Genomic DNA, 15,988 nt, shown 5'->3' on the forward strand with positions numbered 1-15,988 from the left:
ATTCCACTTCTGGGTATACACCCAAAAGATTCAAAAGCAGGGACTCCAACAGATTTTTGCAGACCTGTATTCATAACAGTGTTATTCACACAGACAGAAGGTGGACAACCCATGTGTCCATCGATGGACAAATAAAATGTGATATACAGGGAGGGGCAAAAGTAGGTTTATAGTTGTGAGCTCACAAAACAGTTATTTTTGTATTATTAATGTATTTTCATACGAACAACTATAAACCTACTTTTGCCCCACCATATATATATATATACATATACATATATATATATATGATGAAATATTTTCAGCCTTAAAAAGAAAGGAAATTGTGATGTGCATGGATGAACGTGGAGAACATTATGCCAAGTGAAATAAGCCAGTCACAAAATGACAAATACAATTTGTATGACTCCACTTATAGGAGGTACCTAAAGTAGTCAAATTCAGAGACAGAAAGTAGAATAGTGGGTGCCAGGGGCTGGGAGGAGGGCAGACTAGGGAGCTAATGTTTCATGGGTACAGTTTCAATTTTGCAAGATGCGTTCTGGAGATGGGTGGTGGTGATGCTTGCATAACACTATAAATGTACGTCAGACTACTGAACTGTACATTTAAAAACGGTTAAGGTGGTGTATTGTATCACAATTTTAAAAAATCTAAATTTAAAAACAACAACAATCCACATCAATCAAAACCAGCAGGGCAGAGGGCCCTGCCTCCCAGCAGCACGCCCAGGCTTTTCTTCCCTCTCAAGCTAGCAAACTCTAATGGTGCCCAGAGACTTCCCACCAGGGGAGCAGTGGGCAGCAGCAGCTCTGCTGGGCTGACCCCCTGAACCTGTCTCCAAGGCCCCCTTTTCCCTGACTTCTCAGTGAGCCAAAGCAGCCCTACCTACGCCCACTTCTTTCCTACATTTCTAGAGCCCAAACCGCCAGCCTAGGCTTTTTCCTGTTGCTTCTTCTATCCTAAACCCTTCCTTGTTTCACTGTCCCCAGCTGTAATAAACATACCCTACAAAACAAAACAAAACAAAACGTAAAGAAACTCCACCTGCCCCGCAAATCCAAACTTGCCCACCAGCCTGTGGGAACAGGAAACCAAGGGCGTGGCAAGGGCAGGCCTCCGGCTCTGTGCAGGGCGGGGCTGCAGGGAAGCCTCTGGTGAAAGCAGGCAGGTCATCCACGGACTTGGCAGCTACTGCGCAGGCGCATGTGGCGGCGGCCCCTACGCCTTCTGAGCGTACCGGAAATGACGTCTCTGAGGTTGGGACAGGTTCAGGAGGACCTGAGCGACCGGCTTAGGTGAGCAGCGCTGGGGCTGTGGTCCTGCAGTCGCTATGAGCTGCACCATCGAGAAGATCCTGACCGACGCCAAGACGCTGCTGGAGAGGCTGCGGGAGCACGATGCGGCCGCGGAGTCGCTGGTGGATCAGTCGGCGGCGCTGCACCGGCGGGTGGCCGCTATGCGGGAGGCGGGGACGGCGCTTCCGGACCAGGTCAGGCAGAGGAGGGCTCCGTGCCCTCAGGTTCTGGGCTCTTGACGGGTGGAGGGCGAGGTGAAGTGGGCCCTCGGCCCGGAATGTATTCCTGGTCTCGAAGGGGGTTGGGGGGCGGCGGTGAGAACCTTTCTGCGGCATCGGGGCTGAGAACGCTGCCCTGGAGCCCTGACTTCTGCCGCTTCGGTTGCACCTGTGCTTAGTCTGTCTCTGTTTGTCCAGTATCAAGAGGATGCATCCGATATAAAGGACATGTCCAAATACAAACCTCACATTCTGCTGTCCCAAGAGAATACACAGATTAGAGACTTGCAGCAGGAAAACAGAGGTTAGTCAGGCCTTTTTGTGTAGTTACTGTGATTTTCTCATTCCCAGTAATAATACTGCGAAAGTTCTTGCAAAACTGCCCAACCGTTTACTAAAGTGCATATGTTGTATGTATTTCCAAATCAGTACTTTCAGTAACAGAATTATCCTGTACTGGTCCAGTAAAATAAAGTTGGTTACATTACCCTTTTCAAGGTTGTCTGTATTTATAGGCAGCTTATCAAAGAGTGCTTAGTAGAGGTGAATTAGAGTTAATATCAAGGGATTAAAATGTAAAGTTTAAATATTCAAATGTACTAAAGTTAAGATAGAAGAGTTTTAAAAAAGATTGAAGAGGGTTTTTTTGTTCTTGTACAAAGTGGAAGAGCTGACTCTTACACTTGGGATGTATATTCTTAGATTTGACAAGTACGTTATTGATGATAGAAGTATGAATAGTTATTTGTATGTCAGTTGACAGAGGGCTTCCACATATATCATCCCATTGTATTCTTACATTTTCATATTGAGGTATATGAGCCAGATAAGAAATAGGCTCAGAAAGGTTAAATTATTTGCTTAAAAGTATTAAGCTAATAACTCACAAAACTGAACTCAAACCCATGCCTTCTGATTCCAAATCCCATGTTTCTACCAAACTACACTGAGTGGCCAGTTATGATCTCTGAACGCATAATAATCTGGCCACTCAGTGTGTGTGTGTGTGTGTGTGTGTGTGTGTGTGTGTGTGTGTGTGTATTTTAGAGGCCCAGTGCTTGAATTCATGCGTGGGTGGGGTCTGCCCAGCCTGGCCAGGGGCGGGGGTGGGGGGTGGGGGAGGACATGGGCAGTTGGCCGGCCTGCCTGCTGGTTGAACTCCTGGTCGAGGGGACAATTTGCATATTAGCCTTTTATTATATAGGATATACACTGAGTGGCCAGATTATTATGCGTTCAGAGATCATAATAATCTGGCCACTCAGTGTATGCTGCCTCTGCCTAGAAAGTTATGTTTCACATTGACCTTAACTGTTGTATTTTGTGGACTTAAACAATGATTTACAAATTTGGAATCACAATATCTCATGGAGTGCCATAGAATTTCAACTGTTAAGAGTTTGGCTTTGAAAGTTCTCTCTCAGACATCACTGCCAAGTTATTTTATTTTTTGATAGAACTGTGGGTTTCCTTGGAGGAACACCAGGATGCTTTGGAACTCATCATGAGCAAATACCGGAAACAGATGTTACAATTAATGGTTGTTAAAAAAGCAGTGGATGCTGAACCAGTCCTGAAAGCTCACCAGACTCACTCTGCGGTAAGAAAGCTTGATAAATTCTAAATGACCTGAATTAAAATCTTGAAATTGTGTTACCTCGTGTGCCTGTTTTTGAAGATAAGCTTTTTTTCCTTTCGTGTTTATCACATTCACTGTTGGTTTTGCTGTAGCTTTGTGAGGATTTGAATAAAAAGAAGGGTAAGGGGCTCTCAAGTTCTTTCACTTGAATAGGATTAAGGATCCTTTCTCCCTCACCAAGATCTTTTAGATGCTGATGAATGCTTAGTTCTTCCACCAAACATAATGCTAGTTAGTGTCAAAGGGGCTCAGTAAATACCTGATTGGTTATGATTGTACATTTTACTAACTTGTAAGCTCCTTGATTGTAAGGAGCATAAATTCATCTTTTATCCCTAACATAGTACCTGGCACATAGCAGGCAGTCAGGAAACTTTTATTAAACTGAACCACATAACATTGTGCTCATTAGGAGAGAAAAGTATGGTTTAAAAATGCATATACAAGGCATCGTTTCTACACTTTGGTTGATTATGATGGAACTTGGGAGACCCAGTAATTGTTCTTATGTCTATAGAGTGCTTTATGGTTGTCCTTGTACATTCACATGTACTGTATCATTTAATCATGGATTAATAGATTAGTGCCTCACTATTGGCTGCAGTGAAATTTAGGAAAAGTTTCATCCTAGATTCCACTGAAAGCATTTTACTGACTTAAGAAAAGTCTTAGGGAACAGCGATGCTTTACATATGTGAATGGCTTTTATATGGAAGAGAAAGATAAATTTTATTTTCTTTAGACTAGAGGAGAAAATTTGAACCTTGAAGGAAACGGATTTTAGTTCATGTGAAAAACTTGTTAAAAGGTAAGTCCAGCCGAAACCGGTTTGGCTCAGTGGATAGAGCGTCGGCCTGCGGACTGAAGGGTCCCGGGTTCGATTCCGGTCAAGGGCATGTACCTTGGTTGCGGGCACATCCCCAGTAGGGGGTGTGCAGGAGGCAGCTGATCAATGTTTCTCTCTCATCCATGTTTCTAGCTCTCTATCCCTCTCCCTTCCTCTCTGTAGAAAATCAATAAAATATATTAAAAAAAAAAAAAAAATAAGTCCAGCGCTGGCTGGTGTGGCTCAGTTGGTTGGGTGAGGTCACATGCACCAAAAGGTTGCTGGTTTGATTCTCAGAGTACGTGCCAGGGTTTCAGGCTCCATCCCCAGTGGGGGAGTATGCAGGAGGCAGCCCATCAATGTTTTGCTCCCACATTGATGTTTCTCTCTCCCTCTCCCTTCCTCTCTCTCCAAAAATCAGTAAAAATTAAAAAAAGCTAAGTCCAAAGATGGAATAAGGTACCTTTGAATGTGTTGACCTTCTTGCCGATAAAAGTATTCAAGTTTAAGTTAAGAAGTTCCTTAGAGATGCTGTCCAACATTCAGTGGGTGGTTAGACTAGAATCGATCTTTTGAAAACAAATTATTTGTGAATACCACAGGATAACTTTATTATGGTTTTACCTCTGAGGACTCAGATATGGTGAATTGGCTGTGTAACCTCTGTAGCATAGATTAAATTAACTTTTTAACATCATAATGGACATGTTCTCATGAGCTTCATATCTGTAGAAAAGATGACTTTTTCACCTTTTCTGTGTTATCTTCACAGGAGATCGAGAGTCAGATCGACAGAATCTGTGAAATGGGAGAAGTGATGAGGAAAGCAGTTCAGGTGGATGATGACCAATTTTGTAAGATTCAGGAAAAACTAGCCCAGTTAGAGGTAAGATTGTTGCTATTTTAGGTTCACAGTATTTCATGAAGTTTTCATAGAGTCTGGAGAATGCCATTGCCATCCTGTCACTGCAGTGTATTGATGTTTTCTGTGTGCTGCTGATGATTTAAAATTAAAACTCCTCCATACCCTTTTCAAAAAAGGAAATGTAGTCAGCAGCAAGCAATGAAAATGCCAACTATGTACTGGCTAGAAATTGAGATGTTATCATATCCAGAGGGCAGAGAGTGAGGAAAGGATAGATTACATGTGAGTTATAATCCCTCACCTGCCATTAAAGGAAACCAAACAGTTAATGTCTAAAGTTGATGATAAGGAAATAGCAGTATAGGCATATTATTTAAAATTATATTATTTAGAAGTAAATACTAAAGAAATAGATAAAAGTATTAAAAGTGGTTGCCTTTGGGGAACAAAGCCAAGGGATAACTGTTTACTTTATAAGCCTTGTCATCTTGATTTTTTTAAGCTATTTTCATATATTATTTTGATTAAAATTGAAATTCTCTACAGAGAAAGGCCTGGGGTGTTAGTATGCCCATAAAATTGTTAAGGAAAAGCATAATAGATGGTTTGAATGCTGCTTATTACTAGGTGCTATCGTGAGCCCTTTGAGAAATAACAGAAAAAGAAAGCTAGGATCCCTACTCAGAGTCTGGTACAAGGAACGAAACTGGTACAGCAGGTCCTTGAATAATTTCATTTTGTTCAATGTCATTTCATTACAACATTGATGAGATACCATAGGAACTTAACTCTTGTTTATATCATTTAGCCTATGGTAAAATTGGTTTCTTTATATATTGTTTTGCTTAAAGTCACAGTACTTATTGATGACTTTAAATGAAGACTTATTGTACGTATAAGATCCTATATAATCCTATATAAGAGAGGAATATGCAAATTATCCCTTACACCTTGAGGTGTAACGACCAGATCACGGATCTGCAGGAGGGTGGGACAGCAAACTACAGCGGGCGGCGAAAAGCTACTGGAGAGGGCAGGGCAGCAAGCTATGGGGTGGAGGGAGCTACAGGAGGGCGGGGCAGCAGGCGGAGAGCTACAGGGCTACTAGTATGCAGAGCTACTAGTATATATACAAAAGCCTAACCTGTTAAGTGTCCAATCATTGGATCGACCAGATGCTCCGAAAGGTAGGTAAGCCTGCTGCGGGGGTCCGGCCTATCAGGACTGGAAGAGATGGGCCGGACACGCCCTGGAGCCCTCCCGAGGTCCCTACCTGGCCAGCCAGCCTCCCACGGTCCCTCCCAGGCCAGATTGCGAGAGGGTGCGGGCCAGGCCGAGGGACCCCACCGGTGCATGGCACTGGGCCTCTAGTAAGATATGAAATGGTATACAAATGCTAGGAGAGAAATACAAAGTACAAGGGAAGCACTTTATATGGTAGAAGATTTAATGACCATGGGCTCTGATTCTTGCCTGAAAACCAGAATTTCCTGCAGAGAGAATAAGGCTAAAGAGTGCTAATGGCCCTATCGGGAAATCAAAGGGAGTGACAAGGTTCCAAGTAGGAGTCAGGAGTTAGTTCAAATGATAGAACAACCTTGTCTACATTCTCCTTAGTTATGGAAAGAGCCCTCAGGAAACGTGAGACAAATTTTACTTACTACTTTAAGTGGAAAAAGCATAGGCACTGGATGGAGATTTCAGCAATACCACATCCGAGTATCTGAGTTTGGACAAGTTTTTGGACTTTTGTGAGCCACGTTGTCCTCATTTTAAAGAGAGTATGGATATAGGCAATGGTACCTACCCTACAGATGGTTGCGAGGTAATACATGTAAGATCACCCACGTGGTTCCTGGTTATGTGGCTAATTAGTTTCTTCTCCCCCTTTCCTTTAGGACAGATAGGAGAGAAGATTGAGTGGAGTGAAAGTATTATTAGGAATTTGAAAGATAGAAGAAACAGTAGCAAAACTTGGGGAACCAAGAAGAGTATTATAAGCAGTGAATTCCTCTAGTGGAGAGGAATCTTTTTTTTTTTTTTTTTTTTTTTTGGTAGTCCTAACGAAGTAGCATATAAAAATTGCTCAGTAAATGTTTGTTCAATTAATAAATAAGTAGTATTTTAGGAAACTCTCAGTTCTTTCCTTAAAACTTTAAAAATTAAAGTAATATTTCTGTTCTTGACCCAAAACAATGTGTTCTGATGCAGTTAAACAGTCAAAATACCTGAAATAAACATACATCGTTTTTTTTTTTTTCCAGCTTGAAAATAAGGAACTTCGGGAATTACTGTCCATCAGCAGTGAGTCGCTTCAGGTCAGAAAGGAAAACTCAATGGACACTGCTTCCCAAGCCATCAAATAACTTCAGCTTCTGAGTGACAGCTGGAGATTGTTTATCAAGGAAGGAAGTTACTATCTTTCTATTTGAGTATTGTCCTTTCAGTGTCTTGCCTCAGACTTGATTTAATAATGTTGATTAAAGGAATCGGATGGCAGTTTAGAATTGGCAGTCAAAATTGGCTGTCCACAAAAACAGTTTTGGGGTGTGTTAGTGAAAATACACACTGAATTTCACCATTCCTTTCTCTAAGAGACTACTTTTTATTTTCATATCTGGGACCTTGATTTATATAAACTGTTTTTGGTTCATTTTTGTTTTTTTCACATCTCTGAAACTTTGAGCATTGTATCAAAAGGCAGCGATTTTATTTTATATAGGATTATAAATTGCAATTATGAAAAAAGAGATGAGCTTTTTAAATCTATTTGGCATAAATCTGGATTATTTCCCATTTGAGAAAAATACAACAATTTCACATAACTAGATTGGCAACTTCTCTGATTTGTAATGTCGCTCACATTCTATGAAGTTTTAAGTCTCTCTGGTGCTAAGAGTTGGCACTTCATGGCCTTGTGTCTTTACTCTTAATTTGAGAGAACCTATTGCTAGTCTCCAGGAAACATACTTGAAAATAAGTCAACTGTTTTTTTCCAGTAGTAATATAGTCATGGTGTGTTCAAAGAATGCTGAGAAATTTGTCCTGTGTATGTGGACACACACATGCACACTTAGCTCAAATGCTAAAAGCAGCTTTCAGTTATTCCATTAGATATTAGTAATCAATTTTTCAATTTTTACCCAGTGTGAAGACCATATAATAGATATATTCACATCATAGTTCTTAGGTACTACAATCTATTTATATATAACCTATCTTTTAAGAACCATCACTTACTTGGATATCTTTCATTATTAGTACCAATAGTTGGCTTCTTTTTAGATCCATTTTCCACAAGAAAACAGTTTTATCACCTAACAAGAGTTATTACATTCATATGTCTTTTAGACAATCAAGCAATGTTGAGATTGAAAAGCTGAGTAGTCAACTAGGCTCATTCATCAATTCATTCCCCCATTTCAGTTTACTCACGTTACTTCATGTTATACTATCAATTTAGGTTTATCCCCAAATAACAAGTAATAAATGCTAAACCTGTCAACATTTTCTAATAACATTAAGCATCATAGTGCATGGGAGAGGCACAGTATTAAAGGAAGTTTTATGTTAGTGTTTTGTGTGATGTAAAATTTCTTTTGTACTGCCATAAAAAATGAAATCCTGTTAAAATCTAAGATATCCTAAAAGCATCTGATCCCAGTAATGCTAATGGACTTTGCCTACAATGGTAGGCTTTGATGAATAGGTATATATTCTTTTAGAATTCATCAAGTTTCTATTCAAAGTCCTGCATAGAATTTGAAAAGTGTTCTACCCCAAATGTAGGCATTTTTATCCCACTTCCCAAGAGTAAGTAATCTTTTAACCCAGCCATTTGCCTTGAAGTATATGCCCTAAGTGCCACCATAAGTCCTACAATTCCAATTCAAGAGGTAGGTACCCTATACTATTTGTCAGCTGCCATGGTCAGTTTTCAGTGAACATGGTAATCAAATGGCCCATTAAGGTATAACATGGTGTCCCTTTATTTGTCTTACGTGCTTTTATTTTACAGTTCTTTACATCTCAGATGTCAGGATAAATCTACATGTTAACTTTTCTTCCTGGCAAAGCAAAAGCTTGAAGTATAAGTCTAAAGAGCTCTCATTACTTCACATGATAAAATTCTGGCTGGTGTTAATGCTTTGAAGATAATCTGTACTTAAAATACGAAGTGAAAGAATGTTTTTTCACTTTGATTTGAGTGGAAATGCAGTGGATGGAGGGATTTGAGTGGTTTGCAAACCCTAAGTACAAACTTACCTTTTCTAAAAATAAAAAACAAAAAACTAATTTAGATAACGTCAGCTAATTTTACTCAGTAGTGAGTCTAATTATTAGGAAATGCAAAGGTTTATTTTTCACATGTATAGCAACCTGTTAAGTAGACAAGGTTTTCATAAATATTTTGTAATTAACACAATATAGTCTACAAGGCTCTACAACGCTCTGGACACTCTGGATCTCGGGTGGTTGACAAAATTCATTTCCTTGCAGGAATAGAACTTAAAGGCCTTCAAGGCCAATAGGAGGTCATCTCTCTGACTTCCCTTATCTCCCACCTCCAGGTTCCCTTTTAAGAGCTCACCTGACTAGGTGAGGCCCAACCACAATAATCTCCCTCTGATTAATCTGATTAGAGATCTTTTTAAAAAAATATTTATTGTTGAAAGTATTACATTCTTCCCTTTTTATTCCCCATCCACCCCTTCTAGCCTGGCCCCACTTCCTCCCCTCACCCCAGGCCTTCACCACACTTTGGTCTGTGTCCTTGGGTTATGCATATTTGCATATAAGTTCTTTGGTTGATCTCCCACCTTCCCTGTGATGAGAGATCTTAAATACATTTGCAGTAATTCCTTTTGTCATAAAGGCGTGATATCCTCTAATACCCACAGGTCCAGCCCAGGCTCAAGAAGCATGTATAGTCAGATGTGGCTCAGGGGTTGCGGTGACCTATGAACCAGAAGGTCAGGGTTGATTCCCCGTCAGGGCACATGCCCGGGTTGTGGGGGTGTGCAGGAGGCAGCTAATCAATGATTCTGTCATCCTTGATGTTTCTTTCATTCCCTCTCTGAAATCAATGAAAATATACATTTTCTTAAAAGAAGCATGTACACCAGTTGGTGGGAATCTTGGCAGCCATCTCAGAAGTCTACCTACCACGGTGGCTCGTAGCAATTTGGAATAAAATCCTAAAAACAACAATGAAGCACTCTTAGGAAATGCTGCATTACAAGTATTGGTGGGCCAAGAATAACTCTGTGTGGAAAATAATGTGCACATCTGTGAGCCAAAAAGATGCCCACCAATATATGCTGAAATAAGTGGACTAAAGTTTAAGCAGAAAAGGATATTTGCTTAGTCTCTGTATTAGTTTCCTAGATTTGCAATAACAAATTACCACAAACTGTCCCTAGCCAGTTTGGCTCAGTGGATAGAGCTTCAGCCTGCAGTCTGAAGGGTCCCGGGTTTGATTCCGGTAAAGGGCACATGCCAACGTTGCAGGCTCAATCCCCAGTAGACCCCGTGCAGGAGGCAACCAATCAATAATTCTCTCTCATTATTGATGTTTCTATCTCTTCCTCTCTGAAATAAAAAATACGTATTTTTAACAATTACCACAAACTGGATGGCTTAAAACAACAGAAATGTATTCTCCAAAGTTCTGGAGGCTAGAAATCTGAAATCAAGGTGTTGGCAAGAATGGTTCTTCTAGAGGCTCTAAGGGAGAATGTATTCCAGGCTCCTCTGAGCTTCTGGCATTGGCGTTCCTTGACTTGTAGATGCATCACTACAGTCTCTGCCTCAGTCTTCACATGGTGTTCCCTCTGTAGGTCTCTGTCTAAATCTCTCTTTTCTAAGGACACTAGTCATTGGATTAGGGTGTGCCCTAATCCAACATGACTTCATTTTAACTTGATTATGTCTGCAAAAGACCCTTTTTCCTAATATAGTCACATTCTAAGGTCTGGGTAGACTGAAATTTTGAGAAGACACTCTTCAATCAAGTATGGTCCCAATGTATCCACCCCCCAAAAATTAAATAATTATAAAGGAGAAAATAGTAACTTTACTATGAAGAATCCTGGCAGACACCACTGTACCCAACTGATTAAGGTAAAATGGTTTCTATGGAAAGTAACCTCAGGGTAATCTGATCATAAATTTCTAATTTCATACTCATGGTGGGTAGTCATGCCCTAGACACAAAACTTCGTTAGTAAAAGAACTTTAGTAAAAGGCTTAAGCAAGCCTTGTCCATTGTTTCTGTGCAGCTAGGTTAACACACTCTTGGAATACCCCCTTTCAGATCCCTTCTTTTAAAGCATGGCTACCCTCAAGAGAGCACATAATCTTTTTTTATTATTATTGATTTCAGAGAGGGAGAGAGAGAGAGAAACATCAATGATGAGAATCATTGATTGGCTGCCTCTTCACGCTCCCTACTGGGGATCGAACCTGCAACCTGGGCATGTGCCCCTGACCTGAATCGAACCCAGGACCCTTCAGTCCGAGGGTTGACGCTCTATCCACTGAGCAAACCGGCTAGGGCCACATAATCTTTTTAAAAATATATTTTTATTGATGTTAGATGAACAGAGAGAGAAAAAACCCAACCGAAGTATGTGCCCTGGCCAGGAATCAAACCTGTGACCTTTCAGTGCACAGGGCAGTGCTTAACCAACTGAGTCACACTGGCCAGGGCTAAGAGTATATAATCTTAACAGCCTAGTAATCCAGTCTCCACCTTGCTTTCTCCACCTTCAGCTAATTTTTACGTTCCCTCCCTCATTTCAAGTACATGAAAAATACTGCAAACTTAGTCTGTTGAGATCTTGTTTCCAAGTGAATCCTCTTTGACTCGAATTTTTATAAAAAATTCTCTGCAGGTTTGGATGTACTTACTTCGACAGTAAACATCATTAATGGCATATTTCTCAGTGTCATATACCCCTTGAGGATGCAATGTGAAGGGTATACCACCTCTGTAACATTCCTCCAAATACAGTAATATGTAACCTCAATCTAATCAACAGAAACATCAGACAAAACCAAATTGAAGGACGATTACAAAACAACTCACCAATATTATTCCAAAGCATCCAGGTCATGAAAGACAAGGAAAGACTTGAGGAACTTTCATAGTAGGGAGGAGACTAAAGAGACATAATTAAGTGCAGGGTAGGATCCTAGATTTGACTCTAGAAAACTAATCAGACCCAAATCAATTTTGTAGTTTAGTTAATATTGTGTCAAGGTTAATTTTCTAGTTTTGAAAATTGTTTTATTGGTTAGATAAAACTAGCATAATGGGAAACTAGGTGAAGGGTTTCTGGAAACTTTGTACTATTTTTCCAATTCTTTTGTAAGTCTAACATCTCAAATATGCATTTCTGATAATGAGGCTGAGCATAATTTCAAGTATTTATTTGTACAGGTTTTGTTTAAATATAGACATTTAAGTCATTCCCCCTTTTTTTCTTTTGCTTTTTCTTATTGATATGTATTAATATGTATTCATGATACTAATATATTGTCAGCTTTGTATGTTGCAAATATATTCTAGTCTGTTGACTTTATTTTGGGGGCTGCCTCTTGATGAGTGGAATTTTTAAAATACGGTCAAATTTATTAATAAAAAGGAAAATTCAGAAGAGTTAGGCTTTGTAAAGATGTGTTAGGCATACCTCAATCAACTTATTTTTTTCTTCACTTTATATACACATGAGCGTGACACTTGAAAAGAAATCTAGGTCTAAATAAGTTTAAAAGAGTTCTTAAAAAATAAAAAAATTCTAAGTAATAAAAATGTCAGTAAAATGGCAACATATTTTTGCAGTGCATTAATAATGTATAAATAATATATTGTATAATCAATACTGTCTTAGCTTTAAGTAAGTGTAATTCATTCATTCAACAAATATTTATTAAGTACTATTATTATGTAAGGAACTGACCTAAGTGTACGGGATATAATGATGAACCAAACATAACTGAGGCTTATACTAATGTTCAGCAGGGTAATAATTACACTCATAAATATTAATTTTGGATAGAGATATGTTATGAAGACAATAAAACAAACTAATATTTTTAAGACGTGGTGGTAATAATAATAGGTACTTTTATTTTAGAAAAGATTTTTGTGAGGCCATAACAGATGAACTGAAACCCAAATTCTGAGAAAGGGCCAAATATGTGATGATTTGGGGAAAGAGCATTCCAGGCAGAGGCAACAGGAAATGCAAGATTTCTGAAGTAGGAACAAACTTGCAATGTTCAAGGAACCAAAGTGGCAGTGGAACTGAATCACAGTGAAGCAGGGGTTAGAGACTTAATGAGGACTAGGCCATTTAGGGCCTTGTAAGACATGGCAAAAGAGTTTGGGTTTTATTCCAAGTGCAATTGGTTCCCATCAAGATCTCATTTAAGGGTAATTAAATGTATTCTTTTGCTTTGCCCTTCCCTCTGGCTGACTCCCAGAGCTAAAATGTTATGGTGGTTTCTTTTAGTGCAGCAGCTTAGCATGTCCACCCGATTCTTCCATTAAGTGCAATGTTGACATTTCATAGGGAAGTATTATATAAAACTTTTCATCGTTCTTATTTCAATTCGAATATTTTATTACATAATTGTTATTCTTATATTTATTTGTATAATACATTTTAACTATTTTGAGGCTTGCTGATGAATAAAATCTTTTGAGCTGTAAGATTCTAGGACTAAATCTTAATTATTTACATTCTGTTGGGAATAATTATTCTTTTTTAAAGTTTTTGCTTTGAATTGTTTCCTGTCCTGAAGTCTTGAATATGGGTCTCTTTACCATCCACTATTACCATAATTTTATAAAAGATATTCCCTTTAACTTCCCTAAATAGGAAGGACATTGTGTCAGAAAAACAACAGTCCTTAAAATCTTGAACAAATGTAGCCTTATTTTTTAAAAATCTCTACATTGTCCTAGTTTTTCTCATTTCAGAGAACTGACAAAAATCTCATCCATCACTGCTCAAGAAAACCTTATAAATATGTAAAGGAAGCTTACTTTTGACTCTCAAATAGATGCCAGAGAAATGTGTTCATTAACATTATATAGGAGGAAAAGCAATTTCATTATTGATTTTAGTTTCTCAGAGAAGAAAAATTATAATAACCAAAAATATTATTTGCAACTTTCTTGTTCTGATGGCCATTCCTTAGTAGACTAAATATCTTCTCCAAATCCACTATCTTACTGTATTGCAGATGGTTTCCCAGTGACTTCACAAGTTTCTGCTTTAATTTACTTCAGTTTCAAAAAAATTTTTAACTGTATTTTTTGTTTTTTTTATTTGACTTCAAAATTAATCTAGAAAAAATTATTGCCTTAAATTATAGTGATCTTCTACAAATGAAACCTAGGGCCTGGTGCTGAGAGCCCCCAATTGGTCTCACCCAGTGGCAGCACCAGCTCCAGCCTGGAGGTGATGGCTCCAGAGGGAACCCCTGGATGACAGTGCCGCCATCTGCTGTGTCTGCCAGAAGCCAGGCAACCTGGTCATGTGCAGCCAGTGCGAGTTCTGCTGCCACCTGGACTGCCACCTGCAGGATGTGCCCCGGGAGGAGTGGAGCTGCACATTCGGCCACGTGCTACCTGACCTGAAGGGGAGGCAGCCTGAGTCTGGGTGGTGGTGACAGCAGTGGTGTGGTGGCCAAGCTCTCACCAGCCAACCAGCAGAAGTGAGGGCATGTCCTGCTGGCCCTGACCTGCCAGGAGCCCTGCCGGGCCCTGCACCAGCTGGGCAGCGACTCCAGCTTTTCTGTGGATCAACCTGGCAGCACCTTGGACCTGACTCGGATCCACACTCGCCTCCAGAAGTTGCCACCCTCCTTCAGTACCCCCAAGAGCTTGCCCTGGATGTGGGCAGTTGTTCAAGCAGTTCAACAAGCTAACTGAGGGCAAGGCGGATGTGCAGTCCCTCATAGACCTGCAGCTTCTTCAAGACTCGCATGAAAGAGGCTTTTGGTGACACCAAGTTCTCTGTTATGCTGGTGGAGCCTCCACCAGTAAACTTGCCGGGTGCCCACCTGAGTGCCCAAGAGCTGTCCAGTGGCCCTGGTGATGGCCCCTGAAGCTCAGCTGGGTCTGTCCTATCACCCCCCTGCCCTTCCCCTCTGGTGGCCTGGCTCCCAGTCCTTGGAGCCCCATTCCCCAGCTCCTCACAATATGGTTTTTACTTGTGTGGATTTAATAAAAACTTCACAAGTTCCTAAAAATAATATAATAAAAATGAAACCTACCACTAATTATGTGTAGTACTTGTAGAAAGAATAAATCATTTAAACTAGCGATTTAGGTTAAATCACTCCATCTTTTACTTTCTTTAATGCATTGGAAGCTAAAATGTATGCTTCTGAATTTTTATACATATTTGCATTTTGTTAAATGTACATTGATACAAACTATGGGTCAAAGAGGAATTTAAAGGAAATTGAGACATTCAAAATGAGATGTAATGGTTATAGGATTTAAGAGGGTCTTTAGGAGCTTGAGTAATGGTAGAAATCTAGACTTTATTCTTTCTTATTAATAGGAATTGTACTTATAGAATTTAGTAAGATTATTACTTTTTACATTTACCATTGCTGTGATATTTGAGAATGTGTGCTCTTAGACCTAATTCTACTTTTAGCCCAGCTCCACATGACCTTGTTTCTAAAGCAAGAGCCCAGGGCAGTTTCTCTGTAACATTAGATTAGAATATCCACATCTATTGCTGGGAGAGAGAGATCTCATTTTAAGGATTGGTCAAAGGAAATTGAAACAGCTGGTTTGGCATGTTTACATTCTGTACTTCCCCAACAGAACATTTCCATTTCTAACAACTTCTTACACTGCTGTTCAGTGATATTCATTCAACAAGCTTTTGAGAGTTGTCCAGGCACTGTCAGGAAGCAGGACTGCAAAGATGAAAGTCACAGACCCTGTCCTAAAGTATCATTAGCGATTATAGACTAATAATCACAATAGAGTGAGCTATGAAAGCAGTGAAAGTGAGGCAAATATCTGTGCCCAGGAAAGCGTGGGAAGACATAAAAGAACAAAGGCACCTTGGAGGTGGTATCAGATTGGAATAGCAACTGAGGTGGAGA

The 15,988-nt window shown here is 39.7% G+C and overlaps 2 protein-coding genes across 9 annotated transcripts in view; one reads left to right on the top strand and one right to left on the bottom strand.

Annotated features, from left to right (window-relative positions):
- The window catches only part of SYCP1 (synaptonemal complex protein 1), a 103,455-nt gene extending 102,249 nt beyond the window's left edge, over window positions 1-1,206 (bottom strand). For all 7 annotated transcript variants that reach the window (XM_080649152.1, XM_080649158.1, XM_080649155.1 and 4 more), the window contains exon 1: window positions 1,048-1,206. The gene's annotated coding sequence lies outside the window, so the exon portion shown is untranslated. The remainder of the gene's footprint in view (window positions 1-1,047) is intronic.
- A 12-nt stretch (window positions 1,207-1,218) lies between these two features.
- Window positions 1,219-15,156, top strand: SIKE1 (suppressor of IKBKE 1). 2 transcript variants are annotated; one of them, XM_080649160.1, is made up of 6 exons: window positions 1,237-1,492; window positions 1,715-1,820; window positions 2,974-3,116; window positions 4,754-4,867; window positions 7,111-7,164; window positions 14,234-15,156. In XM_080649160.1, exons 1-6 carry the CDS (start codon window positions 1,334-1,336, stop codon window positions 14,234-14,236), a joined length of 579 nt encoding a protein of 192 aa, XP_080505286.1. In that variant the 5' UTR covers window positions 1,237-1,333; the 3' UTR covers window positions 14,237-15,156. The 2 variants fall into 2 exon arrangements, with proteins under 2 accessions (XP_080505285.1, XP_080505286.1); XM_080649159.1 differs by lacking the exon at window positions 14,234-15,156 and having other exon boundaries at window positions 1,219-1,492; window positions 7,111-10,432.
- Window positions 15,157-15,988: the final 832 nt, after the last annotated feature.

This window comes from Plecotus auritus, assembly GCF_963455305.1.
Source record: "Plecotus auritus genome assembly, chromosome: 12".
Taxonomy (NCBI): domain Eukaryota; kingdom Metazoa; phylum Chordata; class Mammalia; order Chiroptera; family Vespertilionidae; genus Plecotus; species Plecotus auritus.